Source organism: Artemia sp. Qi Xiang Cuo, chromosome 19 (genome assembly GCF_049724085.1).
Source record: "Artemia sp. Qi Xiang Cuo chromosome 19, ASM4972408v1, whole genome shotgun sequence".
Taxonomy (NCBI): domain Eukaryota; kingdom Metazoa; phylum Arthropoda; class Branchiopoda; order Anostraca; family Artemiidae; genus Artemia; species Artemia sp. Qi Xiang Cuo.
This window is the reverse complement of record NC_142812.1, coordinates 25,853,668-25,872,118: the sequence shown is the minus strand read 5'-3', so window position 1 is coordinate 25,872,118 and position 18,451 is coordinate 25,853,668. Positions and strand designations below refer to the sequence as shown.

At 34.7% G+C, this 18,451-nt stretch overlaps 1 protein-coding gene across 7 annotated transcripts in view; it reads right to left on the bottom strand.

Moving 5' to 3' along the window:
* The window catches only part of LOC148940662 (GDP-Man:Man(3)GlcNAc(2)-PP-Dol alpha-1,2-mannosyltransferase-like), a 38,364-nt gene that overhangs the window by 16,765 nt on the left and 3,148 nt on the right, over nt 1–18,451 (bottom strand). Inside the window, exons 2-4 of one of the 7 annotated variants that reach the window (XM_089105476.1) lie at nt 16,107–16,154; nt 8,073–8,169; nt 4,573–4,706 (exon numbers count right to left, since the gene is read on the bottom strand). In XM_089105476.1, coding sequence (XP_088961602.1) covers nt 4,573–4,706; nt 8,073–8,150 — 212 coding nt within the window. In that variant the 5' untranslated portion in view covers nt 8,151–8,169; nt 16,107–16,154. Of the gene's footprint in view, nt 1–4,572; nt 4,707–8,072; nt 8,170–15,192; nt 15,276–16,106; nt 16,415–18,451 lie in introns of those variants that run through there. The other 6 variants (XM_089105478.1, XM_089105477.1, XM_089105479.1 and 3 more) reach the window with 6 other exon arrangements.

The window sequence follows — 18,451 nt, the reverse complement described above, 5'->3', positions numbered from 1 at the left end:
GATTCTGTTGATAGAAGAGCTTTAACAAAGCTCTTATCCTTGTATGGCATAACAGACAAATACATTACAGTGATTAGTGCTATGTACGAAAATAACACTGCTGCGGTTAAGGTAGGCAATTAGTTTAGCAGCTGGTTTTCTATTAAATCAGGAGTTAAGCAGGGTTGTGTTCTATCCCCCTTTATATGGATTATTTTAATGGACTTTGTCTTAAGGAGCACAGGAAAGGCAATGGGAGACCACGGAATCAAATGGGGAGGAAAAACTATCCTGGACTTATATTATGCTGATGATTTAAGCATCCTAGATGAAAGTCTGAGCAACATGAATGAACTTCTAGAGGTTTTGCGAGTTCAGGGTGCTAGAATAGGTTTGAAAATTAATGTTAAGAAGACTAAGTCACTAAGACTAGGAATAAGTGAAGATGAAAAGGTTACGTTGGGTAACGAAAAGATTGATCAGGTGGGCAGCTCAATCAATCAAATCAATCAAATCATTTTATTCTAAAAACACCTTCATAGCAATTACCAAATTATGGTGTGCGTCAAATACATATCATTGGTCAATATGGCATAAAGATACATCACATTAAAACATAAAAATACGCAAATAAACATAAACATGGATAAAGATGCTACTTTTTAGAGGGTAACATTTTACTCGTTCACGAAACTGGAAACAAACGTTCTATGATACCGCAAATGTTTGGCTTTTATTTTTGTCAGCTTTGGGACTGGTCCCGGAACAACCCTTGGTGGTCGTTTAGGGTTAAAATCTGAGGGAAGGATATCACGGTGTTTATTATTATCAAGGCATTTTTTCCGAAATCCATATTCCGCTTCAGCTTCTTTCGCCCCAGCGAAACCAACTCAAATTTAACTAACAGTTCAGAATGAGGAATCTCTGGTCCATGGGAAATTATAACAACAATACATTTCTGGATTCTTTCAATGCAGTTAGTTTTTCCAGAGTTAATCCGAAATACCGCACAGGTATAGCATTCTCGAATAGCAGTCTAGTAAAAGTACAGTAAATTCTTAAAAGATGGGTTGGTGGACCGCAAAATTTCTTCTTTAATTGTATCATTTATAAGATAGCATTGCCTCTTTTCACCAACTCTGTAGTGAGTGCTTCCCACTATAGATCAGAAGTAATGTTCATCCCTAGTAATGTATTTTTATTTACAATTTGTTGTTCAGGGGCAGGGAGATTAAAAGTAGGTTTAAAATTCTTCAAAAAATACAAAATGGTAAAATGTTACTCTTTTTTTCATTCACGGTCATCAGTGAAGACGCCGACTCTTGTCTCATTTTTTCGATGATTGCCGCAGCTCTGCTGGAGTCACCTTTATCACATATTTCTACTATGCTTAATGCATCGACGTACTTCCAACTACTTTCCATATCCCTGGCAATGTTGTTGAACATGACTAGGAATAAAACTGGCCCTAAAATAGTCCCTTGAGGAGCTTCACAAAAAATCTGCTGAGGATTTGAAAAAACTTTTTTATACTTTACTCTTTGAAATTGGTTAGATAAAAAACTTCGAATAACAGAAACTAAATTAAGATTTACAGAAAATTCCACAAGTTGCTTTTGAATTAACATATCTTGCTGTATTAAATCAAAACTTTTTCAAAAATTGACTGTTAAAAGGTTAAGCCATCTACCTGGTTCAACCGCCTGTTTGAAAATAAAATCAGGCAGACGAATCAGGTAGTACGTTTTGGACGTCTTTGACATATTGCCAAATTCTTTGGATCAATTAGTAGTTCTATTTGAATTTTTAAGCATTTCGTTAAAAAAGGTTCGTAAATTTTGCTAAAAGTGGGTGTTGAAGTTATCGGTCTTACTCTATCAAAATCCAGCTCAAGTCCTTTTTTCGGAATAGTAGTAATGTACCCAGTTTTCCGAATGGACGGGTATTCATGATTAGTTGAAATCAAGTTAAAAATATTAGTCAAAGGGCGAGCAATCTTATCAGGGAAAGCTTTAAGTAATTCCACAGGAACATCAATTGGGTTTATACTTTTTTGTGTCAGCTTCTTTATTTTAATTAGAACTTCCTTTTCACTTATTTCCGCCAGTGCTTCTATCAATGTTGTTGACGGGAGATGTCCCATTTGTCCAGACAAAGAAGGGAGTGACTGTACAATTTTTGCTAAATGTTTATTTAACTGGTCGGCTGTGTCTTTATCACTTTGATCCAGACCAAAATCTAGACTATTAGCACCTTTGCCAGAATTTTTTTTTATTTCTTTGTACCATGCTGAAGTTTTGCTTTGGAAAAGGTGTTCAACTTTTGAATTATAATATGAAGCGGCAGCCTCTCTTGTCATTTTTCGAATCTTATTACGTAGTTTGTTTGCTTCTTTTTCTCTTTTGTTTTTTTCGTAGTTCAATTTTTGTCGAATTAAACACTTATTTCGTAAGTTATGTACGGCCTATCAGAGTTGCAGCGTTTGGCGGTTTTTTCGGGAAAACATTCTTCATACTTGGTTCGGATTTTGTTTTGAAGAATCGATGCTTTTCATCTGGATAATCCGAGGAGTATACTTCTTCCCAGTTCTCTTCTGAAATCCATGAACCAAACTTTAATAGACTATTATCATTTAGAGGTCTATATGAAAAACTTTCAATAACGTATTTAATTTTATACGAAGGAAGGGGACTCCACTGCAGCATAAAATGGTAGCTTCCGCCAAGGTGTGGGAGCTCTTGGGGGTTCTGGTAATATTCAGAAACGTTTGAACATATAACATCAAGTGAAGTTCCTCCTTTTGTCGTGGGAAACGAAACTACTTGTTTTAGTTTGTTATTTTTAAGAAAAAATTTTGTTTAAATCATTTTTATCACCAGTTAAACAAATGCCAACGTTATAGTATTTTGTTGTCACGTAATCTAAGCTTAAAGAAAATTTTTTTTTTCTGAGAAGCGTGTTGAATCGGTGAAAATTAAACAGCGTAAACAGCTTTATTGGCAAAACTTCCTGGAAGCCGTTTTGGCTGAAGGAGGAACCCAAAACTATCGATATAATCAATAAAGTGTGGGATACTATTTTTTTTTTTAGCATGGTCATAGCGAACCAACATCAATAAACCACCACCTTTTTTCCTCAAGGGAGTAATCATCGGTTCGTAGCTTAATAAACTCGGTAAACCTCCTAATTTTAAGATGATCACTATTCTTCCTGTGCAATTCCATGACAGATACTATTGATGGTTTTCACACATAGGCGTAACCTTCCAGCTCGGCTATCTTATCTTGATTTAGACTGTCAGCATTTAGAGTAAGTAATGACGGAAATTGATAACGGTCATGATTTGCATCTTTTTCTACAGATCTTGTTTTATTACGCTTAGTTTCATATTTAAGATTCGGGCATGAACTAGGAGTATCAGCAGGGGGGCCATTTACAACCGGTGACGACTCTTGTGTTGACTGAAAAACTGAAAAGCTTCACTTACCTTGGTAGCATTATTAGTGAAGACGGTGGGAGCAGTGAAGATGTTAAAAGTAGAATAGCCAAGGCTCAGGGTGTTTTCTCACTGTTAAAAAAGTTTGGAATAATAGGAAGATAAGTCTGCAAACCAAGATTAGAATATTAGAAGCTACAGTGATGACAGTGGTCAAATATGGTTCTGAAGCACGGGCGCTCAGAAAAGCAAATGAAGATTTGCTAGATGTTTTCCAGAGAATTTGCCTACGGATTGTACTGGGTAGCCGCCTGACTGACCGTATTTCAAACAGTAGGCTGTACGAAAAATGTGGTTCGATCCCGCTTTCTAGGGCTATAATGAAAGAAAGGTTGAAATGGCAAGGACATGTTGTGCGAATGAAGGATGACAGAGGCTTTGTAAAAAGGGAGGCTTTGAGCAGATTGGGATGGAGGAGGAGCGTGCACAGCTGTGTTGGCCTCAGGCGGCTTGGTGCTGTGGTGAGTTGTTAGTAGCAGTAGTAGTAGTAATTTACTTCTGAGATTTCAATCACTTCAAAAACCTGTGATTTCACACAAAGAATCTTGCGTAGAAATTAGGACTAATACCAAAAAGTCACCAAAAACTGTTGGTGAATGAACAAAAAAAAATTGTTTCAGCATGCAATTTGATTATGATCATTCTAAAAATAGACATAAAACATTTCAAGCATATCAGCAAAAACTAAACAATTCAAAACATATTTTCTACTAGATAATTGGAGAATTAAAACTAAAACTTGCAATAACTCTTCTTTTTTCTTTATTTTTTTACTTTGTCAGACTGTTTTTTTTCTTTTTTTTTAACTTGGTCACACTGATTTTTATGGCTCAAACGGTGATTTGAAAAAAAAAATCCAATGAATAAAAGTAATAACTGTTAAAACTTTTAATTGAGACAGTTCACCATGTTCATTACAAATTTTAATAAGTTTTACCCAATTACCACATATTTGTATTTTATTTTATAATAGATGGCAGTGTGATCCACGAAATTACATTGATTTTAATCAGTTTTACCCAACTATTGCATACTTTCATTTCATCTTATTATAAATGGCAATGTGATCTAAGAGATTATTTTTAAATGATGATTACCCTTCCTGAATTGCCCTGACTGCACACCACAATACTCTTTCACCACCTCCTCCAGCATTGCAATAAGGATGGAATATGCCTATTGTTGTTCCTTGAATTTCTTTGTGATGTTGCTTCTTCAGGTGTTTTAAGTACTAAAAAGGAAAGTGCAATTAAAACAATTTTAAAGGACTGGGGGAAACAAATTTAAACCATAAAATACTCCAACCCTGCTTTTAATTTTAAATAGATACGATTCCAATAATTTTGAGACTTCTAAAAAGTTTTTTTTTATCTCTAGTTCGTCTTAGGATGGCAGTGTTGCGTCTCAAAAATGTATTCATTTTCATTGTTGCTAAAACTTAGACGCAATGATTAAGCACCATTGCTACTGCTTCTTCTTCATGTAGCTACCAAATATGTATCCTGTACACTTGTGATTCTACACTAACACTCAGTTTAACACACTCAGCAGCAATAAACAAACAACAAATTCATTTGTAAAGGTTTTATCCTTGTACAGTAAACAAGAAAAGTACGTTAAAGTAATTAGTGCTAAGTAGCAAAACAATATTGCTGCAATAAAAATAGGAAGCAAGGTTATTAGTTCATTAAGGAATTGGGAGTTAAGCAGAGTTTTGTCTTATCCCTATTCATATGCATTTTTTAAATAGACTTTGCCCTATGGAAAACAGAAAAGGTTATGAGAAAACATGATAGTGAAAGAGAATGTAAAACTTTCCTAGACTTCAACTCTCCTAAATTGCACAGCTGATTTGATAGTGTTAGACAAAATAATAGCAAGATGAAAGGATTTTTATAGGTTTTGAGGGTTCATTTAACAAAAACGGATTCAAAATTACTGCTAAAAAGCCTAAGTTACTTATATTAGGAAGAAATGAGAATAAACATCTGACGTTAGGCAAAGACAAAACTGACCAAGTGCATAGCTTCACTTACCTAGGCGGCATTACTAGTGAGGATGATGGATGTAGTGAAAACATAAAGAGTCGAAACTGAACAATAACCTGCATGAAAAATACACACAAAGTATGTCCTAATAATGACAAAAGAACAATCTCGACTATTTTAAAGTTTATCTATCACATTAGGATGTAAGCAATACATTTGAGCAAATAAGACTTGTCAATCCAAATTATTTAATCATTTTTATTGCAATTCACATTCCCCACAACAAACTGGGAAGAAGTTAGACTCATCTACGTAATCTGTATAGTGGATTAATAACAATACCAAAATAATTCCCTTTACACTGGCCAGTCCAAATGCAAACTCCGAAATGTACAATTAGTCTTACTATTATTTAATCGCAAGTTCCATTGATTTTCTTTCCAAAATTTTCTTTTGTAATTAGAAATTGCTGTTGAGTTGAATCTGAATAAAACTTAAAATTCCAAAATAGTCTTATATGCAAAATATTTGTCAATAGAAAGTATTCTCAAAAATCCTGTTTTTTGTTTTAAATTTTGTCTAAAATGAGCTGTGCTTTGCTCTTTATAAGATTACAACTAGAGCTGCAAAACCCATTGTCAAGATCACTAGTCTCAAATATCCCTCAGTAGAGAATGCTATCATACAGGGTACAAAAGGTCTTGTGTATTTGAACTACTCCTGTGGTGATACTGCAGAGGAGTGAGAATTGTTCTATATGAAATATACTATCTTCAGTATTTAGTCATTGCAGTGTGTGATGATGCTGTGGCATGTGCAGTGCTTTCACATTTGGTTTAAACTTGGATACAGAATGAATAAGATTATGATCCTGATATGAAAACTTTTCAAGTCTGAGAACAAGAATTCAAACCCATAAGGTTGGGACTAAAAAGAAAATTTTCTAGCTAAGCTCTGAACAAGGCCAGAAAATATGGCATGCCCATTAAGCAATCTCCAAAGCATTCAGCAATTAAACAGGAAGCTACCCTTTATTCTCTGATAAAGGGGTACAAAGAGTTCAGCACAGAGTACTTACTTACCTGTACTTGCTGCAGGATCAGACGTGAATGCCTCACCCGGCATCTAGAAGACTCCATAGGGTTGACTCCCATTTGTCACGGTCTTGTTCCAGCTTTTCTACAAACCGAAGCAAGCAGCTCTCCCGCTTTCTGTCAAACTTCTGAAATCCACCAATGGTGTCGAGGTAGTTTTTGATAGTCGCCAACCAATTCTTCAATTGACTGCCAGGATGTCTGTGCTAATCTGACAGAGGAGCAGCTAGAAGCACTTGCTTGGCGACCCGGTCATTGGGCCTTGTCAGGACATGGCCAAGCCAATGCATCTTCTCTGGTTGACAATCGTAGCTGTGGGCTGGATATTAAAGCAGCAGTGACACATATCAGCCTTTGAGGTTCTGTTGGAGTATTGAATCCTCAGGAATTTTCGTAAACAGCAGTGGTTAAAGACTTCTATGCCATGGAGATGAAGCACCTTCAGGGGCCAAGTCTCAACTGCGAAGAAGAGAACAGATCAAACGGCCACTTTATAGACACAAATTCTTGTCTTAAAACTGATATCCTGTTGGTTCCACAAATGGCGACGAATAATATGGCTTGGGCCTTATTGATTCCATTCTGTACGTCAAGGTTACAGCCTTCACAAGAGTCTATTAGCAAGCCAAGATAAGTGACGCTATCAACCTTTTCCAATTCCTGTCCGTAAAGCCCAAGCTGATAATCCAACTGTATATTTAGGTCCATTAGTTGAGAGATGTGCTATTTTGATTAGCATTGCCTCAGCAGTTGCTGGATCAGCAGCAAGAGCAACAATGTCAGCTACCTTCACAGCACCCATGCACGACGACAATGCACCCTCTCCCCAGAAATGACAAAATGCTCCCACTGGAAATAATACAAAGAAGTATGCAAACTTAGAGGAAAGACCATGTATTGTTTTGATAATGGGTGACAGTGTAACAAAAAACGATCTTTAAAAAAAAGGGAGTAAAATGGAATAGTACTTGTTGTTAACTAACCAAAGTAATTTTTCTGTCTTGTTTATAACTGTCTTTTGAAATACAAGATGTCATTTTGCTTTACCCTTTATTTGTGTGGATTTTTTTTTTTTAAATCATACAATCTTTAAAGCCAATACTAGTTGTTGAATGTTTTATACAATTTTTCGAATTGTTCTGAAAAATCCAAGCACATTGCATCATAGACGAGCACAATCATTGTGCAACACAGCTATGTATGTAAACTGAATTCATCCATGAATCCCTATACCCTTAAGCTGAATATTTTATAGTGACTCTGGTCTAGTTGTCCTTAGGAGATCATACAAATATTTCATATACAAAGTCATCAAAAGACTTACAGACAATATATATTTCATAGCAGCTACTGTCACTAAAATCGAACAATGAAGATGTGTTTATTTAACATTCTGAAACAAAAGTTATTGCTTTTAGTTGAAAGTTCATTGAGAACATATTCACAATGTGACATGCTCTACCAATGAAATTTGTATTTTACAGATACCATACAAATGCAATGTAAATAACTGACCATTCTTAATATCCCAATGAAACTGAGGCAGAACACTAGTATGCCAACAATGAATCTTGCCAGTACAAGCCAAATCATCTTTAAAGTGGATCCTATCCTAGAAAAACAAGAATTTAAAGTGCAAGGACATCAATCCAGAAAATACACATTTCTGGTGCTTTAACTCCTTCCATCGAAAATTCTGACTCCCTCCTTTTAAGGCTCCAATGTCTCTACAAAGAGTAGTCAAGTAAACTTTTACAACAAAAAAGCCTGCAATTTTACTGGTTACTATTTAGGAGGAAACGGAGTGTCAATTTTATTTTTGTTTGCTTTGGAAAGCAGATACAACCTTTCTATGAGGTAGGGTGTTCATGCTTCTTAAAGTTCATCTTATCAACTAAAAAAAAACCGTAAGTGTTAAGTTTATAAAATATCTATACAGAAAGAACTATTCTTTTTTATTTAGAACATTTTTTAAGAAATAAAAAAAACTGAGTATATATTGCCTGACTGACTGATTAAAGAAATAGAAAACTGATTATAAGAGTAATTTGGTTTCATCCTGTTTACTCTTCAGTTTGATTTATAATAGCTTAGTCAATCTTCTTAATTTATCTAGAATTATTTTGTATTTCACAATATCATTCAGAAAACAATTTTAACAACAACAAAAACAGAAAAAGATGCAACCCTTCAAAGTAACAAAAATATTTGATGCTGAAATTGTTTTTTTTTTCCTTTTTTGTATATTTGATGCAACAATGAATTGTTATGCAAAGAATTGTTTTAGTAACACAATTTGTAGCAATAACTAATAGAGGAAATATATCTCGTTTCTCTTTGAGGTTTAAGACCCATTTACATAGAAATTGCAAAAGTTCCCTTAAGGAAGAATAAAGTTTTTATAACAAAATAAGTGTGTTGGCTGATTTGCCCAGGATTTCCAATAGCACTTTAGACCTCTTTAAATTCATTTAATAAAGCTTCCAAACTATTGAGGAGCATATTTTAGCTATATTGCTGGTACTTGGCTTGGACCTAGAAAAGACATGGGAAAAATTAGAAAAGTTGTCTGGATCTATCAATTTCAATTTGATTTGGGCTTGATTACTCTTTCTATTTGGAGTCAATTTATTAGTCAAAATTCTCTGAACAGTGTGGACTATGATTGATATTTTTTGCTCAAATACATTTGGATCTTTGTCAGTTTTTTTCCTCTTTGCTAATTTCTGTATCTTTGTTTTTCAATTTTTTCTATCTGTTGACAAACAGTCCCAAAGAGTTCCCAAAATATAGCATTTTCAATTCTATTTTCACTGTTGGAATTAAATATTATACTTCTTCCTGTTATTTTCTCTGTATAAAAATGAAGTATTACTTCCAAACTTTTCTATAAATCTACAAACTACTTCAAACTTTAAAGATTGATTTAAACAGTCAATTATCAAGCAGAATACAAAAAAAAACACAGGTGATATTCTATTTCTTAAGCAGTTGAAATCACCTCAGCGGATATATATATTTGATTTCTTTATTATTCTTAATAAAAAAAAAAAAATAATAAACAGATTTTTACTTAAAAAATGAGACAAGCAAAAATAAGTTTATACAAGAAGTCAAACTCAAAACTATCAAGAATTATTGCTAGTACAAAATGAAACATAAAACAGAGATTACAAAGAACTTAAAATTAAATGAAAAAGAATTAAAAACTTAAAACAGGCATAGATTAGCTCACAATAAACAAAATTACAGAATCAGAGGCAACGCTATAGCGTTGCCTATAGTAAAGGCCATAGGGCTCCGATGTTTTATTATTTATTTATTTATTATTATTTCCGGAAGCACTTCATATGGAAGAGGTCGTCGTATAAACTTCAAAGGGGACTTATTTGATTGGAAATCGAGAGTTCTAGTGCCCTTTTTAATAGTCGAAAGTGATTGGAGGGCAACTAGCCCCCCCTCACGCCCATCATTCCCCCAAACACATCCAATCAAAATTTTGAGATAGCCATTTTGTGCAGCGTAGTTGATTTCCAGATATAAAATATGTTTTTGAAGAGGACACTCCCCCAAAGCCCTCAGGGCAAAGGTTTTAAGTTATACCCAGGGGGATATAAGAACAATGTTGGCACAATGTATTATTTATTTATTTTTATTTTTTTTAGAGCAGGGCACTTTATATTGAAGAAGTTGCCATAAAAAAGTTAAGTCCTGGGGGCATATATGGTTCTTATGGAAGGAATCCTCGTATAAATTTCAGAGAGGGCTCATTTGATTGGAAATTGAAAGTTCTATTTCAATTTTTAAGAGTAAAAAAATATCCGAGGGCAACAACCCCCCCCCCGCCCCCATCCCTTTTTTCTAAATGCATCCAATAAAAATTTTAAGATAGCTATTTTGTTAAAAATAGTTCAAAGATCATATAACAAAAATTCGGGTCTCCACACAACCCCACAGGGCAAGGGGGCAGGCGTTGTAAGCTATGCCCTGGGGGCATATATGGGTCTTGTGGAAGGGATGCTCGTATTAACTTCAAAGAGGGCTCATTTGATTGGAAATTGAAAGTTCTAGGTCACTTTTTAAGAGTCAAAAGAGATTGGAGGGCACCTAGCCTCCCTTCCACGCCCCTTTGTCCTCAAACCCATCCGATAGGAGCTTTGAAATGGTTTTTTTTAAATAGTTCAAAGACCATATAACGAAAACTCCGGGTCGACACAACCCCCCATGGCCTGAGGGCAGGTGTTGGAAGTTATGCCCTGGGGGGAATTTCTTGCTCTTATTGAAAGGATACGAGTAAAATCTTCAGAGATGGTTCATCGGATCAGAAGATGAAAGCTCAAGTTCACTTTTTTAGAGTCAAGGGGGATTGGAGGGCAACTAGCCCCCCCCCCTATAACCTTTTTTCCCCAAATACCCGCAAAAAAATTTAGAGATAGCCATTAAGTTAAACATTGCTCAAAAGTCAGATAACAAAAACTCAGGTATTGTCAAAACCCCCAACAGGCGTTGTAAGTTATGCCCTGGGGCATATATGGTTTGTATGAAAGGGATTCAGAGGGCTCATTTGATTGGAAATGGAAAGTTCGAGTTCACTTTTTAAGAGTCAAAAGAGATCCGAGGGCAACTAGCACCCCCACGCCTTCTTTTTCTAAACCCATCTGATGAAAATTTTTAGGTAGACATTTTTTTAAAAATAGTTTAAAGGTCAGATAAGAAAAAATCTGATGTCAATACAACTCCTCCCCCCCAGGGCCCAGGGGAAGGCATTCTAAGTTATGCCCTAAGGGCCTGTATGGTTATTGTGAAAGAGATGCTTGCATAAACTTCATAGAGGGCTCATTGATTGGAAATTGAAAGTTCTAGTTCACTTCTTAAGAGTCAAGAGAGTTAAGGGCAACTAGCCCCCCTCCCACTCTTTTTTCCCTAAGCCCATCTGCTACAAATTTTGAGATAGTCAGTTTTTTGGAAATTGTTCAAAAATTAGATTAAAAAAACTCCCCCAGGGCCTGGGGGATAGGCGTTGTAAGTGTTGCCCTGGGGGGTATACGGTTCTTATGAAAGGGATGCTCGTATAAAGTTCAGAGAAGGCTCATTTGATTGGAAATTGAAAGCTCTAGTTCAATTTTTAAGAGGCAACTAGCCCCCCCACCACGAACCCTTTTTTCCCCAAGCCCATCCGATAAAATTTTTATTATAGCCATTTCATTAAAAATATTTCAAACGTCAGATAAGACAAATTCCTGTTGACTGAACCCGCCAGGGCCCGGAGGCAGGCGCTATGAGTAATGCTCTAGGGGCATATCCAGTTTTTATGGAAGGGATGCACATATAAACTTCAGAGAGGGCTCATTTGATTGGAAATTGAAAGTTCTTGTTCACTTTTTAAGGATCAAACGAGATCAGAGGGAAACTAGTCCCCCCTTCTCCACGCCTTAAATGCATCAGATAAAAATTTCGAGATAGACATTTTGTTAAAAATAATTTAAACAAAAGTTCTGATAACAAAAAACTCTGGTGTCAATACAGCCCCCAGGGCCCAGGGGTACGCGTTGTAAGTTATGCCCTGGTGGCATATATGGTTGTTATGGATGGGATGCTCATATAAACTTCCTAGAGGGTTCATTTGATTGGAAATTGAAAGTTGTAATTCACTTTTTAAGAGTCAAAAGTGATTGGAGGGCAGCTAGCCTCCCCCTACGATCCATTTATTTTTTTCCCACAGGCACTTCATATAGAAGGGTCGTCATATAAACTTCAAAGGGGGCTCATTCAATTGAAAATCGAGAGTTCTAGTGCCCTTTTTAAGAGTCAAAAGTGATCAGAGGGCAACTGCCACCCCAAGCCCTTTTTCCCCAAATACATCTGATAAAAAATTTGAGGTAGCCATTTTGTTAAAATAGTTCAAAGATTATATAACAAAAACTCCTTTATGTATGGCTATTTTGTTAAAAATAGTTTAAAGGTCAGATAAGAAAAACTCCTGTGTCAAAACAACCCCCCAAGGGCCCAGGGCAGGCGTTGTAAGTATTGCTCTGGGGGCATATATGTTTCTTATGGAAGGTATGTGCATATATACTTTGGAGGGCTCATATGATTGGAAATTAAAAGTTCTCGTTCACTTTTTAAGAGTCAAAAGAGATCGGAGGGCAACTTGCCCCCCTCTCCATTCCCTATTTTTCTCAAGCCCTTCTGATAAGAACTTTGAGAGAGCCATTTCTCAAAATAGTTCAAAGGTCAGATAACAAAAACTCCAGTGTTGACAAATTCCCTCAGGGCCTGGGGGCAGGCATTGCAAGCTATGTCCTGGGGTTGTATGTGGTTCTTATGAAAGGGATGCTCGTATAAACTTCCGAGAGGATTCATTTGAATGGAAATTAAAATTTATAGTTCATTTTCTCAGAGTGAAAAAGATTGGACGGCAACTAGCCCCTCCTGCCCTGCATGCCTTTGGGTGTATCAGATGGATATACCCATCCAATAAAAATTTGAGGTGACCTTTTTGTTAAAAATAGTTCAACCATAAGATACTAAAAATCCAGGGTCGACACAGCCCCCCAGGCCCAGGGACAGGCGTTGTAAGTTATACTCTGGGGATATATATGGTTCTTATAGAAGGGATACTTGTATAAACTTCAGAGAGGGCTCATTTGATAGTAAATAGAAAACTCTAGTTCACTTTTAAAGAGTCAAAAGAGACCAAAGCTTAATTAGTCCCCCCACACCCTTTTTCCCCAAACCCATCCAATAAAAATTTTAAGATAGCAATTTTGTTCAAAATAGTTCAAACATCAAATAACAAAAACTCTGAGGTTGATACAAACCCTTTTTGCACTTTGATATTGTAACTTTGATACTAGTTTTGATACTTTGATGAATATTTGATTTTTTTTTTTTAAGTTTGATTTTGAAATAAGGAATTTTCAAAAACTTGAAATTGTTTGCAATCAAAAACAAACAAAAATTAATTAAAAAAAAAAAATTTCCAAAAAATGAGTTTTTCAAAGAAAAGTAAAGGCCATTTTAAACTTTAAGCTCAGCAGATACAGATACCTTTTAAAATTCAAACTCAAAACAACCAGAAATTACTATTAAAGAATAAATGAAACCCAAAACAAACAAAAATTAAATAAACAATCATGGCAAAAACGTAAAACAAGTAATAATATAAATGAATAAATAGATCTTAAAGCAAGTAATGCTTAGATTGAATATGAAAATCTAGCTCAAAACGAAAAAAAAAATATTTTCCTATTGAAGTATAAATGAAAATTAAAACAAACAGTAATTAAATAAACAATCAATGCAAACAAACATATAATAGATATTAATGTAAATTAATAAATAAATCTTAAAACGAGAAACTTAAACTGATATGCAAATCAACCTTAAAACAAACAAAACTCACTACAAACAAGAGTTTGGGTATCACCTCCTTCTCTCACTGTAAAAGTCAAAAACCACTGCGTCATTGGCGCTTTGCTGAAAACTATATGCGCCTTGAACAGTTTTGGAAAGTATAAACAACATAAAATTGAATATTTGATGTATAATGATAGTAATTGTTGAAAGATCCATCAGTTAAAGAATTTATTTCACTGTAATTGTATTTTTATTTTCAATGCTGTAAGAACTGGAAAAGAAAATATTTGTAATATAATTCGTTTTCAGTCAAGCACCAATGACACAGGAGGCTTTTGGTTTTTATTCACAGTTAGGAAAGGAGGCAGTATCCATGCACTTGTTTGTAGTGAAATTATATTTTGTCTTTAACAACTTTAAAAAGAGCTAATAAAATAAACAGAATATTTGATGTATAATGATATTAATTGCTGAAAGCTCATCAGTTCAAAATGTTACTATAATTTTAATGTTTATTTTCAATATTAAGTACAAAAGAAAACATTTGTCATAAAATTGGTTTTCAGTAAAGCACCAATGACGCAGTAGGTTTTAGACTTTTACAGTGAGAGAAGGAGGTGATACCCAAACTCTTGTTTGTGTTGATTTTGGTTTGTTTCAAGCTTGATTTTCATATTCAATTTAAGCATTAATCCCTTTAAGATCTATTTATTCATTTATATTATTACTTGTTGTATGTTTTTGCTATGATTGTTCATTTAATTTCTGTTTGTTTTGGGTTTCATTTATTGTTTAATAGTAAGTTCGGGTTGTTTTGAGTTTGAATTTTAACAGGTATTTTTATCTGCTGAGCTTACGTTTGAAATGGGCTTTACTGTTCTTTGACAATCTTATTTTTTGGAGAGCTTTTTTTAATTAATAATAAACAAATCCTAAGAAGATCAGAAACTACAGCAGCTAAGATCCTTTGATTTTTGTTAGACAGCACCATAAGCAACAATGTTAATTGAGTTAGACTTGAACCATCTAAAAGCACAACAGAAGTCCTAGCTACTAACCCCTACCAAATTCAATCAAGTTCCAATAGGTTATTTGCATGGATATAATGATAAATAAGTAGACCTTTCCACACAGGTTTAGGATCATGCATGACCATCTACAATCCCAAACATATTTGGAATGTCACATCCTCTTCTAATTGAAACATTTCTCAAAATATTTCAATCTGAGATAGAGCAAAACATTGTGGACTGAAAAAGAATATTAAATGGCTAACCTCAGAGGGTCACAACAACCAGCATGCCCATAAAGAAATCTCCAAAGAATTGAGTACTTAAACAGGTAGCTCCCATGGATTGTCTTATAAAAGTGTAAAAATTATTCAGTGCAGAGGTCTTCATAAAAACACACAACTGTGAGTAATAATTAAATGGATCATTCAAGTCAAACTAGAAACAAACAAAAATTACTTCAAACAGTACTTCAGTTACTGCCCCTACCCTCTCTCTTAACTTTCTGAAGCCTATTGCATCATTGACTAATATTACTATACATTAGATTTTCATTTTATTAGTTCTTTCTAGTCATCTTTATTATTATTATTAATAAAATACAAATGATACAATAGATTTTGGAACTTTAATGCTTCTGTATTAATTTTCTCCAAACTTCTGCTTGAAGTATTTTTTTAAAGTTTGGCTTCAATCAATCAATTTATTAATACTAAAAAAAAAAAACAATACAATTACAAACTTAAAATTTAAACACGCCCAAGAAGCTAAGCTTGTACAGGGTCAACAAAACAAATAAGACACTATTATAAAGCACTAGAAAAAAAAAATAAATAAATAAATAAAATAAAATTAGATAAGAGACATTTATGAAAATAGGAGAAATAATAGGAGAAAATAGGAGAATTATTTTAAATATATTGAATTAAAAAAAAAAAAAAAAAAAAAAAAATAAAAAAATGTGGATATAATGAAAAAAATGAATAAAAAAGGGGAAAATACTATACTGGAAATACCCAGCGAGAAAGTGCCTTTGCAGAAAGAGATAGAGGGACATCAGGAGGGATGGAGTTCCATAGTAAAATAGATTGATAAACAGGAGACCTCTGACCTGCTGTCGATGAACGCTTAGGTAAAATGAACCTGCGATAAGAGCTACGTAAAGAAGAAGAGTACCTACCTGAGCCTGACAGAAAGAAAAACTGCTGCAGAGATGGTGGGAGTCTACCTAGAAAAGCAGAATGTGCTAAATAAAGGTAACTTTTACCCACAATACGATCCAGCGGAGCTATTCCAGTATCATTATAAAGATCAGAGGAAGGGTAAAAACGAGGAAGAAGAAAAGTAGCCTTCACTGCCCTATTTTGGGCTCTTTGAAGTGAGCAGAGAAGAGATTTATTAGTACTACCCCAGACAGAACAGCAATAAGAAAGGTAAGGAAAAATAAAAGCATAATAAAGAGAAAGCATAACATCAGGGGGAAGAAATGAGTTAACCCTGTATAACAATGAAGATTGGCGGAGGACAAGGGAACGGGTATGAGTTATATGGGGTTTAAGAGAAAGAAAACAGTCAAGATACACACCAAGAAATTTCACTATAGTAGCTTGCGGTATAATATCATTCCCATAAGTCAGGATGGTTGGTTCCCTTGCGTCTCTCATACAATAAGGGGTTCTAAAGTGTACAATGGCACTTTTTTGGCTGTTGAGAGTCATACCATTTGACCAGCACCAATCTTTTACTTTATCAAGAAGACCTTGAGCTAGGGAAATGGCAGATGGCAGGTCTACTGCAGCAATGAAGAAGTTACTGTCATCAGCAAAAAGTATAGGGTGCACAAGGGGATGAAGACCATCAACAAGATCATTAATATAAATTAAAAACAAAAGTGATCCAAGCACAGAGCCCTGTGGGACACCTTTCAAAATAGGCAAGGTAGAGGAAGAAGTACCATTAACTGAAACATACTGAGATTTCCCTGAGAGGTAAGAACTAAACCATTCAAGTGGGACCCCATGCACTCCAAATGAAGATAATTTAGACAAAAGAACAGAGTGAACGACCATATCAAATGCCTTTGAAAAGTCAAGAAATAGACCCAAAACACACAAGCCCTTGTCAAGATTAACACGCACAAACTCTGTTGCATCTGAAAGTGCATGCAAGGTAGAAAAACTGGGACGAAAGCCATAATGATGGTTAGTTATGAGAGAATTACCTGCAGTCGTATTAGTACTAAATACAAATGAAGAGAGTCTACAATACACTACTTTTTCAACAACCTTAGAAATTATAGGAAGGAGAGAAATATACATATAGTTTGAAATTAGAGAAGACTCACATTTTTTAAACAAATGTACAACATTAGCAACCTTAAATAAATGAGGAAAAACACCAGAAGAAAGATAGAGGTTAGTTATGTGTGAGATGGGGTTAGAAACAAACTGACCAATTTTTTTAAGAACATTACAGCTCAAACCAAAACCATCAACTGTACAGCTACTTGAAAGCTGAGAAATAATGTTAGAAATTTCGGTATCACTGCATGGAAAAATGACTTTTCTGCTAAGGGAAAACTACTTATTCTGCAGTAGGGTGGATTAGAAGCTGAAGGAAGTGAGGTGAAATACGAATTGAAGGTTCTTGCTGAAGAATTTTTGTCCACAGAAGATCAATCAGCTGCTTTGTACACACAAGGGGGGGGACTGTGTGAGTTTCTTGTGGAAAAGATCATCATTAACTCCAGTCCAAACCTTCCGTAAATTCACCTTACACTCATCAATTCGACGCGAAAAATATAGCTTTTTGGCTGCACGTACTGAAGAAGTAAGCACATTTTTATAAAGTTTATACTTCAAAAGATCATCCTGTGTCTTACTTTTACATGCAGCCTTAAACAGAGACGCCTTCATATGTGTAGCATTGATCAGACCTCTAGACATCCATGGACATTTAGGTATGGATTTCCTTGGCCTCTTTCTAAGAGGAAAATGTTTATCCAACAGAGCTCCCATACGACACAAAAATAAACTCGTTGCACAATCAACATCATTAGCTTCAAGAACACTAGACCAATCATTACTCTGAAGACTATGTATTAAATTAGAAATTTCTTTATCTGTGGAAGTTCTAAAAGAAAACTCACCCCGCTCATCCACAACAATCTCAGTTTGAGGCACAAAAAGTGAAACATAAATAGGGAAGTGATCAGAAAGATCAGTGAAAACAAGACCAGAAGTAAACTTCAAATTAGAAGAATGAGAAATGAAAATATTGTCTATTAAAGTGGCAGAATTTAAAGTGGCTTGAATATTCAGTTTAGTTTTTACTACTTTAAAGTTTATTTATTCATCTATATCAATCTTGTTATCTTTTTTTGATATGTACCTTTATTTAACTCCTGTTTGTCTTGGATTTCATTTATTCTTTAATAGTAATCTCTGGTTATTTTAAGTTTAAACTACTATTAGACTTTATTTCTGCAGATCTTAAGTTTAATATGGCTCTTTACTTATGTTTGAA